Below are 23,424 nucleotides of genomic sequence, written 5' to 3'. Positions count from 1 at the left end.
CGAAAAGGCCAATTAATTTTCTTCTTACTTTTTTTTTCACTAAGCATGCATTTAGGCAAGACTGTCAAAACATTGTTAGCCAGCATAAACCGGTTGCTACCTATGAGAGGATAAAGATTAATTAATTCAGATGTTGCTTTTTAGATCCTCCTGATATTTCAAAATCCTCCTGATTAAAGAATGAGTAAATAACAGGCTTTTCCTCTTTGAGCCTTAGGAATGTTTTTTGCTTTGCAAGTTCAAATTTAACAAATTGAATAAAAATAAGATTTTATTAGAATCCAATTTTATTTTCAAAACTAAAGCTCTTAAACCACAAGTTTAAGGAATTTTACAATCTTTTAACTCCTTCTTTAAAAATGTGCCTTAAATTCTGTCTGGTAGCTAAGCTACTCACTTATTTCTCCAGAGGGGTGGGGATGAGAACTGGAAGGGCAAAAGGGAGAAGAAAACTTTTGGGTCAAGATAAAGGCAGCTTAATAAGTGGAGGGGGATAAAGGGAAACATAAATTAAGCCATGCAAAAGCAGTCATCACTCACCACCAGAAAATGAGGCCCAATCAGTCTCTGAGCAACAGTTACTTTGCCAAAACTCCCCCTTCCCAGTTTTAGCAAGGGCTACACCACGGGTGTGTTATCAACACTGTTTTATCACTAATCTAAAAAACAGAGCAATTTTTCCCCATAGCGGCCCATATGGGGGAAAATTGCTCTGTTCCAGCCAGAGCAATTCCTATACTGTTTTCCAGTATAGGAAAAAAAATACAGCTGTGAAGAAAACTATTTAAATATTCTGGATATGTAGTAAAATCTTAATGATTTCAAAATTTTGTTTGGAAAAATTTTAAAAAGTGAGTTGCAAAGCTTGTCTGGAATACGGATTAATCAAGGAAAAAGATCTTTCTAGGTTAAACCTTCCTCTGAATGAGCCAGTAATAAGGACAATACTTAATATTTTCCTGAAATCCTCTGTCTCTGGTAGCAAAACTCTCAACTGGCAGAAGAAGACAGGGACAGAGTGGGGTATGTTAAAAAGTGTTTGGTGACTGGAAGATGGGGCACATCAGGTGAGCAGGGGTGTGAGGGTCAAACATGGCACTGAAAGCCTTCCAAAGGAGAGCTGCCAGGAGAAGCTGGCAGTCAGTCGATGCCAAAGCTCCTCAGTGCTGGATCTGGCAACCTCCAGCGTCCCACCAGGAGCTGTGTAACAGGAGAGAGCTTTGTGGAGAGCATGGAGTGGGAGGAAGCAGCAATGTGCTGGCAGCTGGGGCTGCTGTTCATAGGGACCTCAGCAGGCTGGGGGAATGGTGGTCAACCTCCCCCCTGCTGTAATTTAGTTAATTGTGCCTTGGCCCAGCAAGCTGTGTGGCTGTTGGTAAAATATGCTTTGAAAAGAAGAAGGTAAGATTATAGAACTCCATGTGTGTTGTTTGTCAGAGCACTTTATTCTTTCTTAATAAGGGCTTTGGGTACAACAAATAAAGTTTGGATTAGGAACATTTAGGGGAAGTAGAAGGACAGCACCAGTCTCTTCTCTCCAGTGACCAGCTCAAGGGCTCAAGGGAATGGCTTCAAGCTGTCAGAGCAAGTTGAAGTTGGGCATTAGGAAAAGGTTCTTCACCCACAGAGTGGTCGAGCAATGGAACTGACTTCTTAGGAAATGATCATTGCTGAGCTCTCCAGAGCTCAGGAAACATTTGGACAATGCTCTCAGGCACATGATGTGATCCTTGGGGCTGTCCTGTGCAGGACCAGGAGTTAGACTTTGTACCCTGTGGGTCCTTCCCATTTCAGGGTGTTCTTGTCCTGGAGTCGTGGTAGAGGAGGTTTAAGTTGCATATTAGAAAAGGTTCCTCATCCAGAGGGTGGTGGCTGGGCACTGGAACATGATCCCCAGTGAAGTGGTCACAGCACTGGCCTGACCAGAGCTCAAGAAGCGTTTGTACAACACTCTCAGGCACGTCACAGGTGTGATTCTTTGGTGTCCAGTGTAGGGACAGGAGCTGGACTTGGTGATTCTTGAGGATCCCTGCCAACTCAGGATATTCTATTGAATCTGGGATTCTGTGGTATTCATTTCAGAGTTATGTAGCTGTGAGTCAGGAGGCCTACAGCTCCAACACCAGGGAAGGTGTTTGGATCCTCCATCCTTAGATTTTTGAAACACAACTGGACTCAGTTCTGGGCAGCCTCATCTAACTTTTGAGTTAAGCCCTGCTTTGAGCAGAGGGTAGGACTGGATGATCTTGAGAGATCGCTTGCTATCTATTTTCGGCTGTGATCTAAACTCATCTCAGCAGTACAGAGGGGAATCTTCCTTCCACACCTTCACTTTGTGTTCACAAGTTTGTGAAGGTTTGAGTTACTAAAATTAGTTACTAAATGTAGCTACTAACTGGCAGCAATTACTAGCGTGGAACATTTTGTAACACAAATTTAAGTTATCATTTGCTCCTACGCGCATCCTGACCTCCAGAACAAGATTTTGTCCTTGCTATTATTGTATCATCTCAGGATTTTTCTGTTCTAGCAAAAACACCCTTGACATTAAACTACGTGAAACCACCTTGGTCCAACATAATTATTACTTTTGTCATTTTTACTTCACGAGTACCGCAGTGGTTTCACACTCCTACACATTTTTTTAAAAGATGTTGTTATGGTGATACATTTCACACGCTGTATTTCTTTGTACATCTCTGCTACCACTCTTTTGTGTCCCCTGTGTACTTAAATATGCTCACGAGTGACCAGTTTGGGGTATTTAATCAAGAAACAGCTGAGACCTTTTTGCAGATTCTATTTTGTCACAGACTGGATTTTCTTATTTCTCTGTGAATTAACTGCCTTGTCATGTGTTTTATTTGTTCTTCTAATTTTGCAGCTTCCTGTGCTTCACATCCATTGGGGTGTTAAGTTTGGTGATGTTTGCCATCCTTGTTTATTGTCCACACCCCACTGCTGCATTACCAAATGCTCCAACTCTTCAAAAGAACCAGGGAAGGCTCAGCCTTTCAAACTGCTTAGTTGACTGAACATTAATACTGCTCAGTGAAACAGGTTTCAGCTCAGATTTACAGTCTCCTCTCAGTGGCAGGCAGAGTGAGAACCCCATTTTCAAGTGCGGTTATTTTTCATTTTGTTATTTGTGACTGAGTTTCCAGGCTGATTATTGTTGAGACAAAGTAAAGTGCACAAAAGTGTGCAGCATCCATTCAGCAGCCCTGAAAGGAGCATATTCTTAAATATCAGAGCAGTGCTACAGTAAATTGCCTCTTTATTTATATAACAGAGCATACAGAGGAGATAACAGCAGAGCTAATGAGACTCTATGTATATATGGGTTACATTAGTAATGAGAAACAGCTCCACTAATTAACTCTGCTCCCTAATGAAATTAAATTCATACTATAAACGACTTTTACAATAAAGTCAATACAAACCCAAAGTATATCAGTTTCTAAGTCCTTCATTATGGCAGGGTGACATAAACAATATCATGATTTTGTATTGGCATGGGACAGTAAGCATTGCTGGTAGGCTGAGCTTGTTCCAGTTTCCACAAAAAGCCCCAATAGCTTCCTTCCCTCATCCCTTCCTTTCCTGCACACATGCAGACAGGTAAATCAGTGAACTATTATTTCTCAGTTTTAAAGGTAATATTTGAAAAAAACTTGATACATAATTTTGCCTATGTAAATTCATTAAAAGCAATATAAGCTCAAATTGTAAACTTGAATTTTCTTCTCAAGTGATGAGATGAATTCTTAGCAAACTTCACAAAGCTTATTCCCAGCTTATTATCATCTGCTTGATACTCATTAAGCATCTCCTTACTATGCTGTTTGGATGCTCTGCTAGTTCTTTCCTTCTACAGTATCCTGGTTTTCCATGCTCGAAGCTGAGCTGAGACCACAAATACTTTAGTTCTTGCATTACCTAAGTAATGAATTTTGTTCCATCATGATCTTGCAATATAAAAGAATCATCAAAAGTGAGAGAGACGTCAAGAAGCTGTAGAACCACCTCAGCTAGGTTTTTTTGTCATAAGTGGATGGAAAACACAAAATTTGGTAATGCAGTCTTCTTGCATCATTATCACTTGAAGCTGCCCAGACACACGGACTGCATGTTGGCAGTCAATTTACCCTATGCTAAGCTCTCCTTGTCCAGAACAGACCAGTCAGGAAATCATTCCAAGTAGTGCCTTGTCTTTTCTTAGCACACTACGCAGAAGGATTTGAAGCGCTCAACAGCGTCTCTGGTGATGTTTGCATACTTAGATGAGCAAATGTTCCATGGCACAGTCGTGGCTGCTGTGGCCATATGTGCTTTTATGATTATATTGCACATATCCTTGATGCTCACATGAAGGAGGCTCCTCTTCTGTTTACCTGTTCTTAACCAACTTCTCAGTGTGTCCACACTAGAATTTCATACCTGAAATGAGGCACATAGTAAGCAGTTGATTAGAAATAATTAGGTGTATGTAAATGGAGAAAGCACTGACATATACACGTAGACTTAAAAAACCAGATAGGGTGTGTTCTCCATACTTTCTAAGCAGATAGTATTCATGGCTCAACTTTGACTTGGGATTCTGTATTTCTTGTCTTTATTCCATCAATAGTTGCACAATACTCTCTCTTTGGGATTACGTACATGGAGCATTTCTTATTCTTTTTGTACAGTTTTCTCTAAATTTAAGTTGAAAATCCTGGGGCAACTTCAGGAATGATTACTCAGCAATTAAAAAGAAATCTGATTCAACTCCCTCTGTTTATGTACAACTGCTCTTGCACCAATTTCTGAAATACATTACGGCCGTATTATGAAACTATACATTTTGCAAAAAGAAAAAAATTTTCAAACATTTCTCAGAATGACTTCCAGTTATTTTGCAAAATGACAGAAATTAATAGGCATGCATAATGCAAAATATCTGACCTCTAGTTTTTGAACTTGTTGGTTTGAAAGAGCTCTTTTCATTTTATTACCCAGACTGTTTAAAACCCCACAGTATATTACAGAGCACACTGTATATTATATTTTCTAAAATAAAGACACTTCTGAGGCCAACTCTGTAAAATGTACAGGGGTTTTAAATTTTTTGCTCCTTGGATTGATATTTGACCTGACCTTCCCCATTAGAACAGTTGTGATAAAAGGTAACATTTTGTGAAATGCTGGAAACCATTAGGTATTTCAGTGATGACCAAGCAAAGGATGTCGTCCAGGGGTGTAATAAAATGACCATTATTTTCTGGAGTACCTAAACCCAGCCATATTATTTAGCTGAAACTGTCATTTCATAAAAGAACTGCAAATTGCCAAGCTTTCTTTTTTTTTTTTTTAATAGCCAGCTTCACAGATTCATGATATTATATACAGGTTGTCTGCTGTTCAGGTCTAAAATTCTGAAGGCCAGTTTACTGTAAATACAGTTTTATTCTTGAAAGTTGAATTTAACTTAAATACTGCTTTTCCCTATGTGAAACTCTGTGATTTCTAGTGTACAGACGCATTTCATTTCATGAGAGGATTCTCCTTCAGCTGCTCCTTCTGTAGCAGAGGATACGGACTGTGGTCTGTCTCCATGTATGTGGAATTTGCATCCATTTGTGCTTCTCTCCACGCAGCCTCCAGAGACATGAGACTCTCCTCTCCAAGGATATGATTGAAGGCTGTCCGTCACATTTTCCCATTAACACAGACACAGCCTGCCCTTTCTTATTTTCTCTCATATTTTTGTAGTCATTTTATTAGTGAAGTCTCTGTGAGCTCTTGCTCCACTGCGGAAAAGCACTGGGAAGACAAAGTCCAATTCTTACATGCTGTCAGAGATCATGGTCCCAGCACTCCATTAGGGTGTGCCTCCCCCCTCAACCATGGGCTGGCCGTTGTGTTTCTCCATGCTGCAGAACTCTAAAGCAGATCAGGGGCTATGAGCTCTTTTCCATGACTCTTTCCCTTAGCGTGTGTCCTGGATTGCCAAGCAAACTGTATCCTATTTGCCATCTGTGTGGCAGTTGTCTTCTGTTAAGAGGGTAGTTTTCCTCATCTCTTCCACAACCACTCCTCCCTCTGGGGAGACAGCTGCTGATAACAGGCTACTGAATGTCACTGCATGACTGATAAGAACTACAGCATCCCATTGTGAGATGCTCTGCCCAGAGGGAGGAGCCAAGCATTCCTACCTGGATGTAATCTTGAGCTTCTGGAACACCAGCACAGATTCTCCACTGGATTTCCCAGAGGAACAGGTGCCTCTTCCACTGGATCTTCAGAGGAAAACTACACTCTTCTGCAGGATCCCTGCTCCAACAGAACCACACTTGACTCTCCAGGAGGACTGCAACCACAATTCCAACTGGACTGCTACCAGCACCCTGACCAACAGGGTGTCAGGTTGTGTTTCTGACTCTATCAGTGTTGTTTTGGTTTTGCTGCATTGTTTATTGTATCTTTTTATTTTCTGCCCTATTGAAGAACTGTTATTTCCTGCTCTCATATCTTTTGCCTGAGAGCCCCCTAATTTAAAATTTATAGCAATTTGGAGGTGGGAGGAGGTTTACATTTTCCATTTCAGGGGAGGCTCCTGCCTTCCTTAGCAGACACCTGTCTTTCCAAACCAAGACAGCGTGTGTTCCCTGTCGAGCACAAATCAGTGTTTTGCTTCCTGCAGGTTTGGATGAAGCATTTGAGGACGCTATCAAGTTTCTCTGCCAACATTTCTCTTGCCTGTATTGTTGGCATTGGGCATGTGTCCCTTCCTGACTGTGACCCTGCAATGAGCAGGGTTGCCTCTGGATTTGGTAACTGAGCCCGCAGCTGGCTGTGCATTACCCTTCCCAGCTATGGCACTGGCACCAATTCCATTACAAAGACCTGAAATATGAAGAGGAACTTCACTGTGCTGTGACCATGCACTGGAACAGATTAACCAGAGAGATTGTGGAGTCTGTTGTACTGGAGATATCAAGAACCATCTGGATGCCATCCTCTGTTATGTCCTCTAGGATGACTCTGCTTGAGCAGAGAGAATGGATCAGATGACCCACTGTGGACCTTTCCTACCTTACCCAGTCTTTGATTTTGTGATTCTGAGCCCCAGCCGTGCATAAGTGACACACGATTCCTTGAAGGCACAGCTGGAAGAGCTGATGAGCAAAACCAGCCTGGCACTCCCAAACTGGAGGCTTTGCTAGGAAAGAGGGAAGTTACTGGTTGAGGGTGAAAGCAGCCAGCTGGCATGTCTGCTGCCTCACCAGAGAAAAAAGGATTATATATTACTTATAGCTGGCCTCTAGGGAATGGATTCTGTATTTTATCTTTATTAGTATTTCTCTGTTCAGCACAAATTTTGGTTTATTAAGCAGCTGTTCACAAGTGAGGAAAATTACTTCAGTGAGTGTCAGAAAGTTTCGTTTAATTTTCTTAAATTTTTGTCTGGGAAGTCAAGCTGGTGATTTATTAATGACCTCTTGACTTTTGAAACCAGTCCTTGTTTTCAATCAACTCCTAGCCATAGGGTTTACTTACAGGGAAAATGCACGCCAAGTCCTATTTCTCTGAAAACAGCAGAAATTAGTGACTTTATGGGTCAGAAATTCCAATTGTCCAATTCTGCAATTCTGTTGAGGCTTTTGTTCAGAAACTGCTGCCTCTGCTGCCTTCAGGGTTTTTCATGCCCAGCTCTCTCTAACCCTGGAGAAAGCATAAAGTGCCTGAAAGCCCCAAACCCCCTTTCTTGGCCTGCAGCTATGGCAGTACCTTCTTCCTCAACCAGTACTTTTAGTCTAAGGCACCCTGGTTATTGGGAATACATGGAAATGGAAATTTCAGGTGACATAGACTGTGGAAAACTGCCTGAAAAGGAAAGATCAGTATCCTAAGGGGAATTAGACAAGTAGGATTACAGTTAATAAAAGCCTCAAGTCAGGATTGCTGCAAAATGCAGTCTTTGCTGTATTTGTCCTTGCCTTGACTTGACTTTCCATGATTCCCTGGTGAGCTAGAGAGGGAACTGATGCAGCTGAAAGACACTCAGGAGGCAAATTCCAGCCTTATGGAAAGAACAATGCAGGAGTGGGAACAAGGAGGGCTGAGGGCAAGTTTGCTCCCTTCAGTGAGAGTGCCACTGTTTAGCAACTTTAAGGATTAAATAAATAACCTGAGATGAAGGCCAGAGACCCAGTCACCTTGCTTTGTTTCTGTGTGGCAGAAATATGCTGATGTTCTGCTCTCTTCTCCTCATTCCCAGTCCTGCTCTTCAGATCCTATCCCCTCTGTGTCCTTCTGTAAGAGTGTATTTGTGATCATGATTGTTTCCCAGTCTAGTACTATCCTCTGTCATCTAGTCAGCAAAAAAAAAAAAAAGGGTCACCTTCATGATTGCAGTGCCTGTGACCAAGCAGATGGAGGTAACTGGAAATTCCCCTCCTTCTATAGTGGTCAACTCCTGGCACAGTTAAGGGAGTTCATGCTCTCAGGGCAGGGGAAGGCTTTGTCTGCCAGATACTGGCTCTCACAAAGCAAGACAAGTGGTAGACATAAAGTTTGCATAGACAGTCCCATAAAAAGCATGACTTGGTGCTGGATAACATCAGCAACTTAAATCATGTGAGTATTGGACCCCCTAATTAGCTTGCTATCGTGCTGAGTTAGTATTAACATCATTAGCAGCAAATTTTATCAGGGGAAAAAAGCCTCTACTATTTTTGTGATGCTATGGTGCAGGCTACTGTGAAAGTTTGCATTTTTAGGAATTAAATTACTTGTGATTTTAACACATGGACGAACAAGATTTGTTGGTCTGTATAGTTGGGAGGTACTGTTTTTAAAGTCACGTTTTATGTTTCATTCCAAATGCAGATATAAAATATTTTAATAACGTGCATTTTTGTAGGAGGGACTTTACTTTTTCAGCACATAGTTATTTTGTTTGTTAATAACTTTATTACAGTAGAAGGGTTATAATGTGTTATAAAGCTATGCAGTGCCTACAGAATGCATGCAAGACATTTTCTTTAACCAACCACGTTGCTATGGGAGGAAAGAAAAATGTTATGCCAATTTCCATCCTCTCCCACCACAAGGAGAATATGATTTGTTTGTGTGGCTTTAAAACAAATCTGCATAATAGCAGTTTATTGCTTTCCTAATGACACACAGTTAACTAGTAATGAGCTACACATTCAAGTTGATTCCCTCCATGTTTTGAAAGTAGTTCCCCAACTACTGTTGAATCTGGCTGGTAGTTGTCATCCTTTTTACTGTGATCCTTTGAGAACAAACTCCTTCTTGGACAGATTTTTCTCAGGTACACACACACTGCAAGCTCTCACATTTCTTTCTTAACAAATGTGGTCCAGGCTGTTTGCCAAGGGTGAGCCATGAGAGCTGCCCAACACCTCACTTGCGTTATGAACTTCAGTGATTTCCTCCTTTTGGTGCTGTGCAGCATGACTCATGCTCTGACCTGAAAATACCTTTTTATGATCAAATATCCTGATAGATATAAAGGACCTTGAAGCAAGAAGGAAGGAAGACAAGGTAGAAAGACTACAGAAGAGATGGGATCCCATAAAGTAATCATCTTGGTGGGACCAAAAGCAATGAGCACAGCAATGAGATTGCACAAGTACAACAAGATCAACCAATTGTTATTTTATTGCTGTCTGGTGTACTAGAGATGTTGAAGGTGAAGCAAAAAGGAATGGAAAGATCCACAAGGGTGAAAAGGTGGATTTCAACAGCATCATGAGGAGAGACTCTCATGGAAATTGATCAGCTGATAGCCTCTAATTACTGAAATGATTAAATTATTATCCCACTAACTCTAGATGAAAAATGTAACCTTATGCAGATGGCAAGAAAAATAAAGATGTAATAGCCATTGATGTCTTGAATTAGAGGAGTTGAGATTTATATTCTTTTTTAGGGATAGGTATGAAGCAGCTGAGCTATGAAAGTCTCAATGTCTTTGATGGAAATATTTTACCGAGTTTTTCATCTTTTTAAATGGAATTTATTTCTGTCCTCAGAGACAGCAAGTGGCAATGCCTTGCTGAGGTGTAATATGCTTTTTAGCTACACTATTAGCTTTTTCCATCCCTCCAATCCAAGCAGCAACATTTTCATTCCTTCCATCAGTACAGGGTACAAAATTTATAGAATTGCTTTAAAGCTAAACACACTGTAACTACTTATAAAATCCATAAATGCACAAAATCAACATAAGATTTACAAAAAAACATTGCTACCTTGGATACCTAAGATATTTGTCTTTTGAAGAGAAGACAAATATCTTGGGTATCCAAAGTCTTTTTTGGATCATTCTTTCTGAATGATCTAAAAAAATTTGTCCTGACTGTAAAATATTACTTTTAATTGAAAAAAATTGTGAATAATAATACAGGCTTTTGTTTGAACTTGCAATGTCCATTTCAGTAATAGTGTATAATTTTTAGACATATTTTCATAATGTGAGAAATATAAAATTCTTTTCTGCTGCAGTGATACCATCTCAAAAAGTGATTCTGAGAAAATATTTTAAGAAATAACTATCTATCACTGATTTAGTTTTAAATAGCTGGTTTAGTAGTTCAATTCACTTAGAAAGTTACTCTTAACAGTAAAGAAACAGACCTACTCAGGAAGAGCAATATCTCCCCTGATAGTTTATGAGAGCTTGTAGGAAATAAATATGAAATGTATGAGAAAATTATATAGATCTTTAAGTTTCAAAAATCTGTACCTTAGTCCATATAAACCAGCTTCCTTATTTGTGTTTCTACATTGCAATTCTCAAGTCTCCTCCTAGTGCCTTTGACTTCACAAACTTTGATGTAAAAGCAATAAGAAAGAAGAGCCCCATGGCCTTTCTTTCCTCTTCTCCAGGTCCATCCACAACTCACTGGGCAGCCCCATGAGGAAATTGCTGAGGTCACCTTCCTGTTTACTAGCTGAGATCCTGGGGGCAGTTTGTTCCATGACTTCAGGAAGCTGACATGCAAAGCCCTGTGAAGGTGTGCTGTACCGTTTCCAGAACATACCCTCAACTTGCTGAGGAGTGAGTTTGCCATGTCTGTCCATCACTGTCCTATCCCAGGTCCTGCACATGCTGCAGGAGGCTGATGCTAGCAGCAAAAAAACTTCCTGTGGAGCATCCCCACATTTTGCTTGAAGAAGCGGCTTCCACTCAGCACGAACGACAGCAGGTCCAGACAGCTCAGGGCAGTCAGGCTCAAAAAAACCTCATTGTAGCTTTCTAACTGGTTAAAATCACTCACATACTCTATGTAGTAGGCCCTGAACAGGTGATAGGGAAGGAACCAAATTATGATGATCCAGATGAAAATCAAGTTTTTCACCTGGGCCCAGAATTCTTGGTGTGAACAGAGGGAGGTGGAAAATTTTCTCGCCACTTTTACCAGAATAAAAATCTGCAAGCTCAAGAGGACACAAGAAATGAGGGCAACAGCTACAATTAGGGTGTAGTTCAGGGCTTTCACACTCTTGTGCTGTAGCTCTTTTTGGAACTGGAAGCATGTTGCATTATTGTACGAGCCTGAGCGTCCGTACTCGAAGTAGAAGAGCGGCACCCCAAAGACCATGACGAAGAGCCACACGGCAGCGCTCGCCCCAATGGCGTGCAGCTTCCTGTAAAACTCCACCTTGTCCTTCCACTGAAAGAAGATGAGCCACCGGATCACCAGCGTGATCACATAGAATATGAAGGTCAGGTACATGTGGATGTGGACCATGGCGCTCACCATCTTGCAAAATGGCATGTCAAATACCCACTTCTTTTTGACATAGTAGTGCAGGCGGAAGGGCACCGTGAAGAGGAGGAGGCTGTGCACCACGACCAGGTTAATGATGGCAGTTGTGGTCACAGACAGAGTGTTCATCTTGAGCAGCACAAAGGACATTGTGATGGACCCAATTCCACCTCCAGCCAGGGCAACCGAGTAGACAGTGACCAGGATGGCACTCATGGTGCTGGTGTGAACAAAGGCGGAGGAGGAGTCGCTGCTGTTCCTGGTCCCTTCAGTCATGTTCCTGAAATCTTCCTGGAACATATTCTGGAAACGGAAGAATACAGGAAGACTAAGATAAGGTAGGAATGAGATGGCCTGCCTAAAAAGCCAGAAGGACTTCCCACCTGTCTCTTGCTCAAGGAATAATCCCAAAATCTCACAGATGGCATCAGTAGCTGTAACATGTACCTTTATCCAAACATCCTCCAGCCTAAAGAAAAATAGATGAGAAGGTTGGGCAGAGAACTGCTGTAGTCCTTATGACATTTCCAGCCATACTTCTAAAAACAAGCATGAATCAATAATATATGGGGAGAAATTATCCTTAGAGAAACTACATTGTTGTGGTGATTTTGTGCTGTGTTATTTTTTCTCCTCTCTTCTGAGCATCTGCATGCTTTTACAGTAAAGGTCAGAGATATTGTTTTAATTCTGCTACTCATTCATCAGTTTGTTTACTTGCAACACAAATCTCTCCTTCCTAGGGCCAGATAACAACCATATGTTGATCTATCTAAGATACAAATTCTGTTTGTTACTGAGAGCTGAGTTTTGAACACATTACAGTTAACTTCTTCTCCATGGACAGTTTCTCTGAGCAAGGGATTAAACACCATGGATACCCAGACTCCATGGAAATCCTGCTTAGATCCTGCCAGGCCAAGAAACGTGGGCAGTACTGTCCTGATTCTCAGGCCATTTCAAGTCTTACGTGTAGCAGCTGGGTGTTACAAAATGGGCTGCTAGAAAACATTAGGAAAGGACATCCTGGGTGAGGGTAAATCATCCTGTCTGACCAAAGATGATGCAAGTAAATAGCAAGTTTAAAAAGTGTGCTATACATTTTCCATATATTACTGTCTAAAAGAGAGATTAGAAATAAATTCTTACAAATCTAAATGCAGTCCCAGTTAGGATTTTAAGTACTACAAGATCATATACCTGGGGAAGTGTTCAGGTAGGGTGTTATCCTGAAGCATATTTGCATCTGTAAAAATGCCCAGGGGATGTTCACATTACAGTTACAGAAAAGAAGCAGGGAAAACTGAGCAATGTTGGGCTCCATATTAGCAGAGTTGTACTGCTACTGCTGCCTGAGCTGTGATTTAAAACTGACTCCAGTAAGTCATCCATTTTACCAGTGAATCCCACAGTACAAGAAGTTCTCTCCTGAGTTTTTGTGATTTTTTATTTAATACTCAAATTCTTTTCACTTCAGAAAGTAGTTCCTCAATCTCTTTGTATGAATGATGTTTCAGCTTTATTTTCATTTATTTAGGCAGCACAAACTGCCAAAACTCAGGAGGGGAAAAAGTTTTTTAGCAGTCCACTCATTTTATGGAAAAGAGGACATGTCTATAACAGTTTTATAAACTGTTTTTGTTCATAGGGGAGAATGAATATCTGTTATGCACCTCAGGTGTTTTGTGTTGTTTCTTAGCAATATTTCTAAGCACTTACCCTCACAGTAATCAAGGTCTCTTCATACATTGAAAAGTTATTCTCTAGCTCTCCCAATGCACCTAAGACTCCAGATATCTTATTATAATCAGTATAAGTGCCATATCTCAAACTGATGCCTTGATTGCTGGCATTACTGACCTTTTGTGGTTGCTCTTGCATTTCAGAGTTATGTGGACAACTAATTCCAGTACATTAAGGGAATTACAATGGGTTGTTTGTTTTATCAAAGTCACTGCAGATTGGCACACTGCAGCTCTTGCATCAGAAATGGTGCAAGTTCCTTTCAGTTCTGTCCTCGTTTCTGAGTCACTTCATTTCATCCTCACAGCCATACAAGTCAGAAAGGATTAGCAGGAGCTCTTCATCGGTTTCTCCAAGTTGTTAAACTTCAGCTTGAAAAGATGTCTCTAAAAAGAGGCATTATGACACTGTTTTGATTTAAAACACATATTTCAAGCTTTAAACTTTTTTAAAAGTGTCACAGAGGGAAAGGCAACACACTGGAAATGTGGCTTGGTATGAGCAGACCCCGCAGCAAGGCTGCACTTGGAGAGGAAGAACCTCTTGTTGACACCCTTCAGAGGCCAGCAGTGAAACTTGAACTGAGGGCAGTAAGAACAGATAGGCAGAAGTCAGATACCTGATATTTTACTCAGACATTTCAGTGCAGTGGGCAGCAAGAGACCTATTTCTGTCTGCAAATAGGCCACTGAGTCACTGAAATGCAGGTTTCTGTAGAATTCTGCAGCCGTTGTTAAATCTCTGCATAGTAAGAATCTGCAGGAGATGTAATTTTCATTAATCTTCAAAAAAAAAAGCTACTAGCAGCTGTGATAGGAGATTATCAGCTCCCCAGTAGCACAGGCACCCCACTGAAATATCGTTGCGTGATGAATAGTGAGTGTAACATAACACAGGGCATGTTTCACAGAGGAAATGCTGCTTTCTGGTGAAGTGAGGTTTCCTATCATACAAAGCTATAACCTACTGACCTGAAATGCAACTTACAAGTCCCTTTGCCAGAATTTAGCAGGAGGCACATGGAAAAAGAATTAATGTGGACCTCACATGACACAGCTGTTCTCGTTTCTGTGCCTTCCCACCCCCTCTAGCAACTGCCAGTTCAGTGATACTGCTCAAGTCTTGGAGCCAGGTTTGGTCTTCCTCTGTGTTAGGCCTCTCATGATGTGGCTGAAGTTCTGCTGGACATGAGCCTCGAGGCCAGCGGCTAGTTTCTTTCAGAAATATGATCAGCAAAAAGATTCTTGTGCATTCAAGACTTGTCAGTTGTCAGTGTGGATAATGCCATGGCACTCATTTCATGTGACTGTGCAGCACAGTCTGTGACATTTCCCTGGACTGCTCTCTTCAGGACAGGAAAAGGCATAGTGCTCAGTCCCTGTCTGTATCCAAGGCCAGGCTGGATGGGGATATGAGCAACCTGGTCTAGTGGAACATGTCCCTTCCCATAGCAGGTCTGTTGGAACTAGATGATCTTGAAGGCCTCTTTCATTCCAAATTATTGTGTGAGTCTATGACTTCTGAAAACAATTTGATCTCTGTCAGAAATTCTCCAGGTAAGAAATATTCATTCCAACCTTCAGGAACTTGTTTATCTTTTATCTTACTGTTATCTATCTTACTATTTAAAAACAAAAAAGTAAAAGAAAAAAAAAAAAAAAAAAAAAAAAAAAGCTTAACCATATTTCTGGACAGAATTTGTACAACCTCAGCTTCCAGGCATTTTATGTGCTTCTGCCTCTGTCTTCAGATTTAAAAACCTTTTGTCAAATTTTGCCTTCCCCAGTAGATACCTGATATGAGACAGAAGAGGCTTATTCTCCCTTAATCCCAGCCATACCTGTGGCTCCTCAGTGAACTGGCATTACACTTGTACTTGGTTCTTAGATGAACAATTTTGCATTTGGCAGAGGTAAAATGCTTATTCTATTTTGTGCCTGATTTAGCAATCCAGATCGGCCTGTCACTGGCTTGTTCCCTTCATTCCGTGCTATTTTCCCAACTAAGTCCATGAGTCACCATTATGTTACATCAACATTATATCAACTTATTAAAAAAACCACTCATTTGTCAGAAATGATGACATTCTTACAGTCTCTGTCAAACAGTGAGCTCTACTCTGTATAACAAGTGTTTGCAAAATTTATCCCCCCATACGCGTCTGCTGAGAGACTGGCAGGCTTCACACAGATTTTCATGTGTTCTGACAGTTGGGTTCTGCAGGAGAAGCATTTGCTGTCTGCATGCACCCAACTGAGAAGTTTCATTTGAATTTGGAGGAGAAAAAAGTTCAACTCATATGAAAGATTTCTATTTTCGACAGGTTTAATAAATTGAAAAATGAGTGTTTGTCAGAACTGACATTCCTGCAGTGAACTAGACTAGGTTGGAGGAAATGCAAAATACAAATAATTTTGTTACAAAAGTCTGTTTAAAACCTGTAGATTTTAAGATCTAAGATTTTGTTTCACAGAATCCTTATTTAGTCTCAAAGATGTTTTCTGTTGAGGGCGTTGTAATTGCATTTCAATTTGTTCTAATTCCATGCTGTGTAACATAGGCTATGCTACTAGAATAATTGCACAATTTCTTTAATTTCAAAATAACCACACACACCTAAAGTTTGAAGTATAAAACCCTGCTTAATAGAAAACACTAGCAAAAAATAATATTAAATATCAGGTACATTTTTTACATTTAGACATCAACTTTTTTCAAACTACTTTTCATGATTCCCCTAACTCATTTGGTAGCTCAACAGCTCATGTCTTGCAGGCTGTGTCAACATTATACCGATATCTTGTGGTTTTAATTCAGTCCATTGAAGAACAAATGGGATGGAAAAACACGTTAAGTTAGTCCCCTTTCACTTGAGATTGTCACTATTTTACACAAAAAAAAAAAAAAAAATGGAAACCATGAAGTGTTCCTATAAAGGATTATTTATCTCCTTAGCTGTATCTTAACAGAGAGAACAAACCCTTTATGTCCTTACAGACACTGAGTGATATCAAACACACACACAAAAGATGGATGAAAACAAAATGCACTGCCTCCCAGCTTTAGGAGACAGTGTCAAACTATAGGGTAGCAATATGGGAAAGAATGAAGCAATGCTGTCCCTTACTAGGAAATTACCAAACACAATGAGAAAACATTTGCACAGAGAATGGGTTCAAAATAAAACAAATGCATCACTGAATGCTTCTCCTCCCTCCTAAACTTGCAAACATTCTTTTAAAAACTTTGCAAACTGAGGCTTTTTTTTTTTCATTCTGTGTATACTTACAGATTAGAGTTTCTCTCCACTCTTCAAGTGTTGTTTACTTGGATCTTCATTCTATGTAAGCTCTAAGAACAAAAAGCAAAAGACCTGATACTTTAAAGAGTCATTGCCTTGCTTCCTTTTTTGAGCATATGACAAAACAATAACCTTGAGGCTATGCTGTGTGAGGGTAGGGCTGCCCATGGCACACAGCCTTGGGAAGATTTTTAGTTGCATCACAGCATCCTTTACCTTTCAGCTACTTCTTAGACATTAGAGGTCTTCAAAGCCTCCCATTTCTGAACAGGGCTTTATATTACTGGCTAAAATGATAAATTATACACACAGAAGTGAGCCTCACAGTTCACAAAGACTCATGTTTGGAAGGGTTGTTCCCCATGTGGAGGGGATGATTTGAAGGTGTGATTTGAGAAAATAGGGCAGCAGGACAAGAGCAAAATATGATCTAGATTGTAACTCACTAAGTGTGGGTTTGGATGTGGTCAGAGATACCTAAGTGTAAGGGATGAAACAAAGCTCACTCTAGAGCCCAGCACCATTTCTCAGCTCTGTTTTCTGCCTAGGTTTTACCTCAGGGTCTGGATCTCAGGACATGGTGCCATCGCTCCAGCTGCACAGTGCCAGCAGAGGGAACACTAGGAGATTTAATCCAAAAAGTGATTAGCCATGCCAGTGTCAAAGGCTCATCAAGCAGTGATGGTTGCTGTGAGGTGTATGTGTGGTGAAAGATGTCATCGCAGCACTGAGTCTCTGTAAGGAGTCTGTGCAAGGTCAGTTTTGCCTTCCTGCTGCCTTAACACGTTTCTGTCAGAACACAGGGTTATATTTGAGTGTACCAATTTTGAAAGCAGTAGCACAGAAATAAAATTTTTAAATGTAACCTCACAGGAGAACGTTTTGGCTGACTGCATCCTGTTGCTTCACATTTGGTTAAAAAAATCACAAGGGAAGTCCTGCTCTGTGCTACTTCAAAACAGACTGCTATGAGATGGAAATTGTCTTTTTGCATTTTGCAATTTTAACGGTGGCTGACAGCTAAAGAACTGTTTAGATTATATTAAAAGAAGCTGGTCTCAAAGCTCTGTTGAAAGGCATAGAGATAAAAAGCTAAAAACTCCATGGCGAAGCCAGAACTAAAGCTAAGATATCCTTGAATCAAGAGTTATGCCTTCTCAAATTAGTAATTTTGTTTTAGCTCATTCTAGGTCTTTTTTAGAGTGAATACATCCCAGTGGAAAGAAAGCTAAGGTATCTTTAAACCTTCAGGTAGCTTCTGTATGTGGCTTTTTAAATTATACAATTTAAAATTATACAATTATTGTAATTATACTATATTTTTGATACATAAAATAAGTTATGCATAGTTAAACATAAGTTAAAACACAAGTAATCTTATATTGATATATATTGTTGATAGAATATAATAATTACATAACATACAAGTTATGTAATTTTGTTGATAAGTAACAATGTTGTTTCCTCAAGCAGTCAAAACAAAAAAGAGCTTTTCAGGTTGAATTCTTTCCACGTGTTTGTAGTTGGCAAATCTTCAATCCTTTAATCCAGGATTAAACCAAATAGTGAAATACCAGAGTGTGATCTGGGACAGACACCCTCATTGCCTTTGTTGGTGTCTAATTTGTAGTTAGCATCAAAATCTAGAAAGGTATAGAATGCTTAATATACATAATTGCAATTAATTTTCCCTGCTAAATTGATGCAATTTTCCCCCAGGATTTACCAACAGCATGTGTAATGGATTCCAGACTTGTATGTTTAGATTTTCAGCTGTAATGCACTGAGCTGGTAGCAGAATGTGATTATTTCAGAGCATCACCAGTTTTAAACACTGATACCAGAAATGCATGTATTTTACAAGTTTTGAGTAATTGCTGGTAGTTTTAGCAATACCATAAAAATCTAGAAGTGTGATAGTGTGTTTTCATAGTACTGCTGTATCATGTGGATTCAGCCACCACCCAGTTTGAGTTTGCATTACAGCAACAGTTTCAAGGGCCAAAGTTGTTTAATAATAGATGAGAGGCTAGGCCAGATTTCAAGGACTGCTTGTCCTGAACCTGATTAGAATCAAGGTGCCTCTACTCTGGATTTTGAGAGGTCCTTGAGGAAAGAGAACCGTGTCCTTTATGCTCAGGCAGAATAGATGCTGTTAGTGATTTTTCAGCTGTTCTGAACTTAAAGTTGTACACAGGATTCACAGGATTACCATGGCAACACAGGTGTTTTGTTTGTCTACATTTATTTTGCCAGGACTCAAGGATTTGGAGGGCTAGTTCAGAAATGGACTACACAGGGTGTCAGGATCTATGCAAGCATGGTGGTTGGGTCTTGTAGAAAAATATTCTTCTCCTTCACTTATTTAAGTGGCAGAAAGCAAAAAATAAGATTTACCTGGATACCTTAAATTGACTGTGGATAACCTGGCTCTTAATTGTGGGTAAAGCTTGAGTGATGATCCTGACAGCACTGAACTGATGTGGATTACACAGTATCGGGAAGACATAATTCATAATGATTTGTATCCCTTACAAAAACCCTGCTTTTTGATCTGCTCAGAGTCCCTTCTAGTGTCAGCTGTGGGCCTGGGGCTAGTAGGTAACACTGGCTGATCAGTTACTAACTTGCAGTTGTGACAGGGTATTTGCAGTTTATTATTAAGTAAAAGATCAGCTGCTAATATGAAGAATAGAAAGGCAGTATGTAATTAGAGTAACTTATAGCTGTTACCAACAAAATCCTATTTTTGACTTATAGTTCTACCATGCTTTACTATTTCAAACACCTGAATAGAAAGATATTAATTATCTGCAAAGGGAAAAACATTCACTATTAGTTTCAGCCAAAAACATTTTAGAGATAATAGGTTTCCTAAAATGTCTCTCTCTGGGTTCTGGAGCAGTTGTGATTTGTGGCTGTCACCCAGGCAGTGCAAGGTGTCCTATGAGTGAGAAATACTGCCTGTGACACATCTGAAAGAACATTTTGGAAAAGTACAGGGAGTAAATGTGACTTGAAATTCCTTGTTTCACACACCTTTGCATAGCAGAGCCATAAATTCAAGCTCCTCTGAAAAGTGGAAATAGACTTGGTGGCCTCCTCCTAGTTTTTTAATGGATTTAAGGGGAAAAATACTCACTTTGCAAATTATCATTACTCAAATTTGCTTAAATGTACTGAGAAAAAGGGGCATGGAGAAAATCTGTTACCCCTTCAGCCTATCTCACTACCTTTACTTCCTACAGAAATGCCAAAATTGCACCATGTTGAAGTATAGCATATCAATAAAACCTCCTCAGATTTCTGTGCATGTCTTACCAGAATCCAGATCTTTCAGAAAAGTACTGAACACAAACCAAGACTTAAGTTCACATCAAAATCTGCAGTATTTCTTCTTTGATAGTGTGGGAGGGATCCCAGATCTAGAAACCAACTGTTCTAATACTAATAACACTAGCAATTTGCCCAACTTTTGCCATCCCATGTCTTTTCTATCGGACTCTGCTTTGGTCTCAGTGTTTGTCACCAAGTGCAGGAGGAGGAATGAGAACTGCATACAAAAGGTATAAAGGTATCTGTTCAGTCTCCAGTCTAAATTGACATTTTGAGGCGTCTTATTTATATTAAACAATGGCACACTACTAACAGTCTATCACCAACTTTAATATTACTTTTTTTTTGAAGGATTTTACTAGTTCATATCTGTTGCAAGCCAGTAAGTTTTTCAGGGGATGTGCCTTTCATCAGGAATCCAGCTTGCGCAATTCACTCATTATGGGAGCTTGTTCTTACCAGGGTGAAAAAAAAGTGGAAGGAGGAGCTGATTGACTAGGAGATGTATTACTCCTGCCATAAAGATGACATTAGACTGCAGAGAAAGAAATCATATATGCAGCACCATGCCAATTCTTTAAGCTTATATGCCTCTCTGAGAAGAAAAAACATCCTTCCCTTCATCTTGAAAACACAGTGCTCATCCTAAAATATTTTTGAACTTGGTACTAACCTCACTAATTGCCTGCTGGGTTAGGCAGCATGCTGTAAGGAAGAATATATTTTTAAAAAGGATTTCGGCACAAGTCTATAGCTACTCAACCTCAAAATGTGTACTGCAACTACTAATACTGTTTTATTCCCAGATTGCTTATTTCATCTGATTTCTGACTGCAGAGGTAATGCCAACTTTATCATCAGGTGCATGGAAAAAATAATTTTACCAAAGATTACTTTCATGTTGAATGTACACATACAGATATTTATGAAATTTAATATACTAAAATGTGTTGTCTGAAGAGCAGACCTCCCTGCATCAGTCTAAGCTCCTACTGCCTAGAAGCAGCACAGAAAGCAAAGCTTTCTCCAACACTGATTGATAATGATTTCCTACCTTAGCATAAACACAAATAAATCCATTATGTTTCTGTTACAGTTGGGTTAGAGAGGAATTCATGTTCCTCCTGTCATTTCAGAAAGGAGGAATTTACTGCAAAGGAATTTTTCCATGATGCATTCTTGAAGCATCCTGGTTTGCAAGAGCCTTTCCTTGATCAGCACAGCTACACTCTGCATGTTAGAATGAGGTGCTGTGTGCATGCAAGTGCTCTGACACATCAAATTGTTTGGGCTGAAACGGTTCATTTTGCTGTTAAATCTGGGGGTTTCCATTTTGAGTGAATGATAAGCAATGATAACTTTATGATATAAATGATAACTTTAAATACATTAAAGTGAGATATTCAGTGCATATGCCAAAGTGTGAAGCCAATTGTTCTGACAATAAGCTCATTACTGATGCATTTTTTTAAAACTTTTGCTTATTTGAAGTTCAGTTGAAACATTTAAGAAGGCAGCTAGACATCCCAGCCATAGGTGTAGAAACACTTATGGCAAGTGCTGCTATTCTGGGCTGTGAAACAATACCCACACCTGCCCTTTGTCCCACTGTCCTCCTAATATATTTTGTCCCCATTTCATGGACACAGAAATCCAAAGGAAATCTTGGGGAATGCTGCTTGTGGTCTTAATGATATTTTGCCAGTCCAAATATTCTTATTTTGGAGTGCTCCATGCTGTGGGGTTGTGCTGGGTCCCTGTACTTGGCTGGTCTTTAGACCTCTCTGCACAAAACCAGATCTGATAACAATAAATTATGAAATAACTTCCCTTTCTACCTTCCTTCTGTTTCATCCAGGTTATTTAATGTGCTGCATCTTCTTTATCACTGGAAAGCATAAGAGCTCAATATTTTATGTAATTATTCACTGTAGTTCTAATGAAGCAGTAGCTGAAGATGGACTGACAGGACATTCCTTTATGATACTCTGAGCCCTACATGATAGATGAGAAGGTAAAATAAAACTAGTCCACATGTGGCCAGTGAAGCATGGTGGAGAGAATACCCAAAGAACACCAACATAAGCTGGTACAAAATGAATTATGTAGGATGTGTACAAACCCTGATTTATTGGGTTTGCATGGCCAGGTCTTGGTGGCTGGGGAGGCTGCAGGGGTGACTTCTGTGAGAAGATGCCAGAAGCTTTCTCTGTCAGAGCCAATGCCAGCGAGCTCTGGGATGGATGTGCCACTGGCCAAGACTGGGCCAGCTGGAAATGAGCATAAAGCCTCTGTGATAACATGAAGAAGAAGATGAAGGAAATGAAGAAGACAAAGAAGATGAAGAAGGAGCCAGAAGAGTGGGGTGGGAACATGTGAGAAGAGCAGCTCTGCAGACACCATGGTCAGTGGAGAAGGAGGGGAAGGAGGTGCTCCCGGCACTGGAGCTGAGATTCCTCTGCAGCTTGTGGAGAAGTCCAGGTGAAGCTGCTGTGCCCCTGCAGCCCATGGAGGATCACAGGAGTGCAGAGATCCACCTGTAGCCCTTGGAGAGGACCCACACTGGAGCAGTTCAATGCCCGAAAGAGGCTGTGAAACAGAGGGAGGTCTGTGCTGGAACAGGCTCCTGGCAGGGACCTGTGGAGAGAGGAACCCACACTGGGGCAGGTTTCCGGCTAGGACTTGTGGCTACATGAGGAAACCACGCTGAAGCAGGCTGTCCATGAAGGACTGCACTCAGGGAAGGATGACCTATGTGGCAGTAGTTTGTGAAGAACTGTTGCCTATGGGATGGACTCACACTGCAGAAATTAATGGACTACTATGTCCCAGGGAAGATCAGGGAAAGAAACAATGTGTGATGAACTGACCATATCACCATGCCCCATCTCCCTCTGCCACTGGACTGGAGGAGGAAGTAGAGCTGAGAAGCAGGGTGTTTTCAAGGTCTGCTTTTACTTCTCATTATCCTGCTGATTTTGTTAGTAATAAATTCAGTTAATATCCCCAAGCTGAGTCTGTTCTGCTCATGACTGTGTTTGGTGAGTCATCTCTCCTGGTCCTTATCACAATCAATGAACCCTTTGTTATATTTTCTCTCCCCTGTTCATTTGCAGAGGAGAGTGATAGAGAGGTTTTGGTGGGTGCCTGGCACAGTGGGCAACTGTGCAGATATGAGCTCTGGTTCCAAAGCAAAACAGCCACAGGTGGGCAGTGACCAGACCTTGATCTTCTCAACAGGACAGGTTAGACTGGCCA

At 40.4% G+C, this 23,424-nt stretch overlaps 1 protein-coding gene across 1 annotated transcript; it reads right to left on the bottom strand.

Annotated features, from left to right (window-relative positions):
• Positions 1-11,141: 11,141 nt before the first annotated feature.
• LOC131092817 (probable G-protein coupled receptor 141) lies at positions 11,142-13,690 on the bottom strand. The gene is made up of 2 exons (XM_058039735.1): positions 13,647-13,690; positions 11,142-12,089 (listed from the first exon to the last, which is right to left on the bottom strand). The coding sequence occupies exons 1-2, from the start codon at positions 13,665-13,667 to the stop codon at positions 11,142-11,144; spliced, it is 969 nt and encodes a 322-aa protein (XP_057895718.1). The 5' UTR covers positions 13,668-13,690.
• Between the last annotated feature and the right edge of the window lie 9,734 nt (positions 13,691-23,424).

This window comes from Melospiza georgiana, chromosome 1 (assembly GCF_028018845.1).
Source record: "Melospiza georgiana isolate bMelGeo1 chromosome 1, bMelGeo1.pri, whole genome shotgun sequence".
NCBI classification, from domain to species: Eukaryota; Metazoa; Chordata; class Aves; order Passeriformes; family Passerellidae; genus Melospiza; species Melospiza georgiana.
This window is presented reverse-complemented; position numbering and strand designations above follow the sequence as displayed.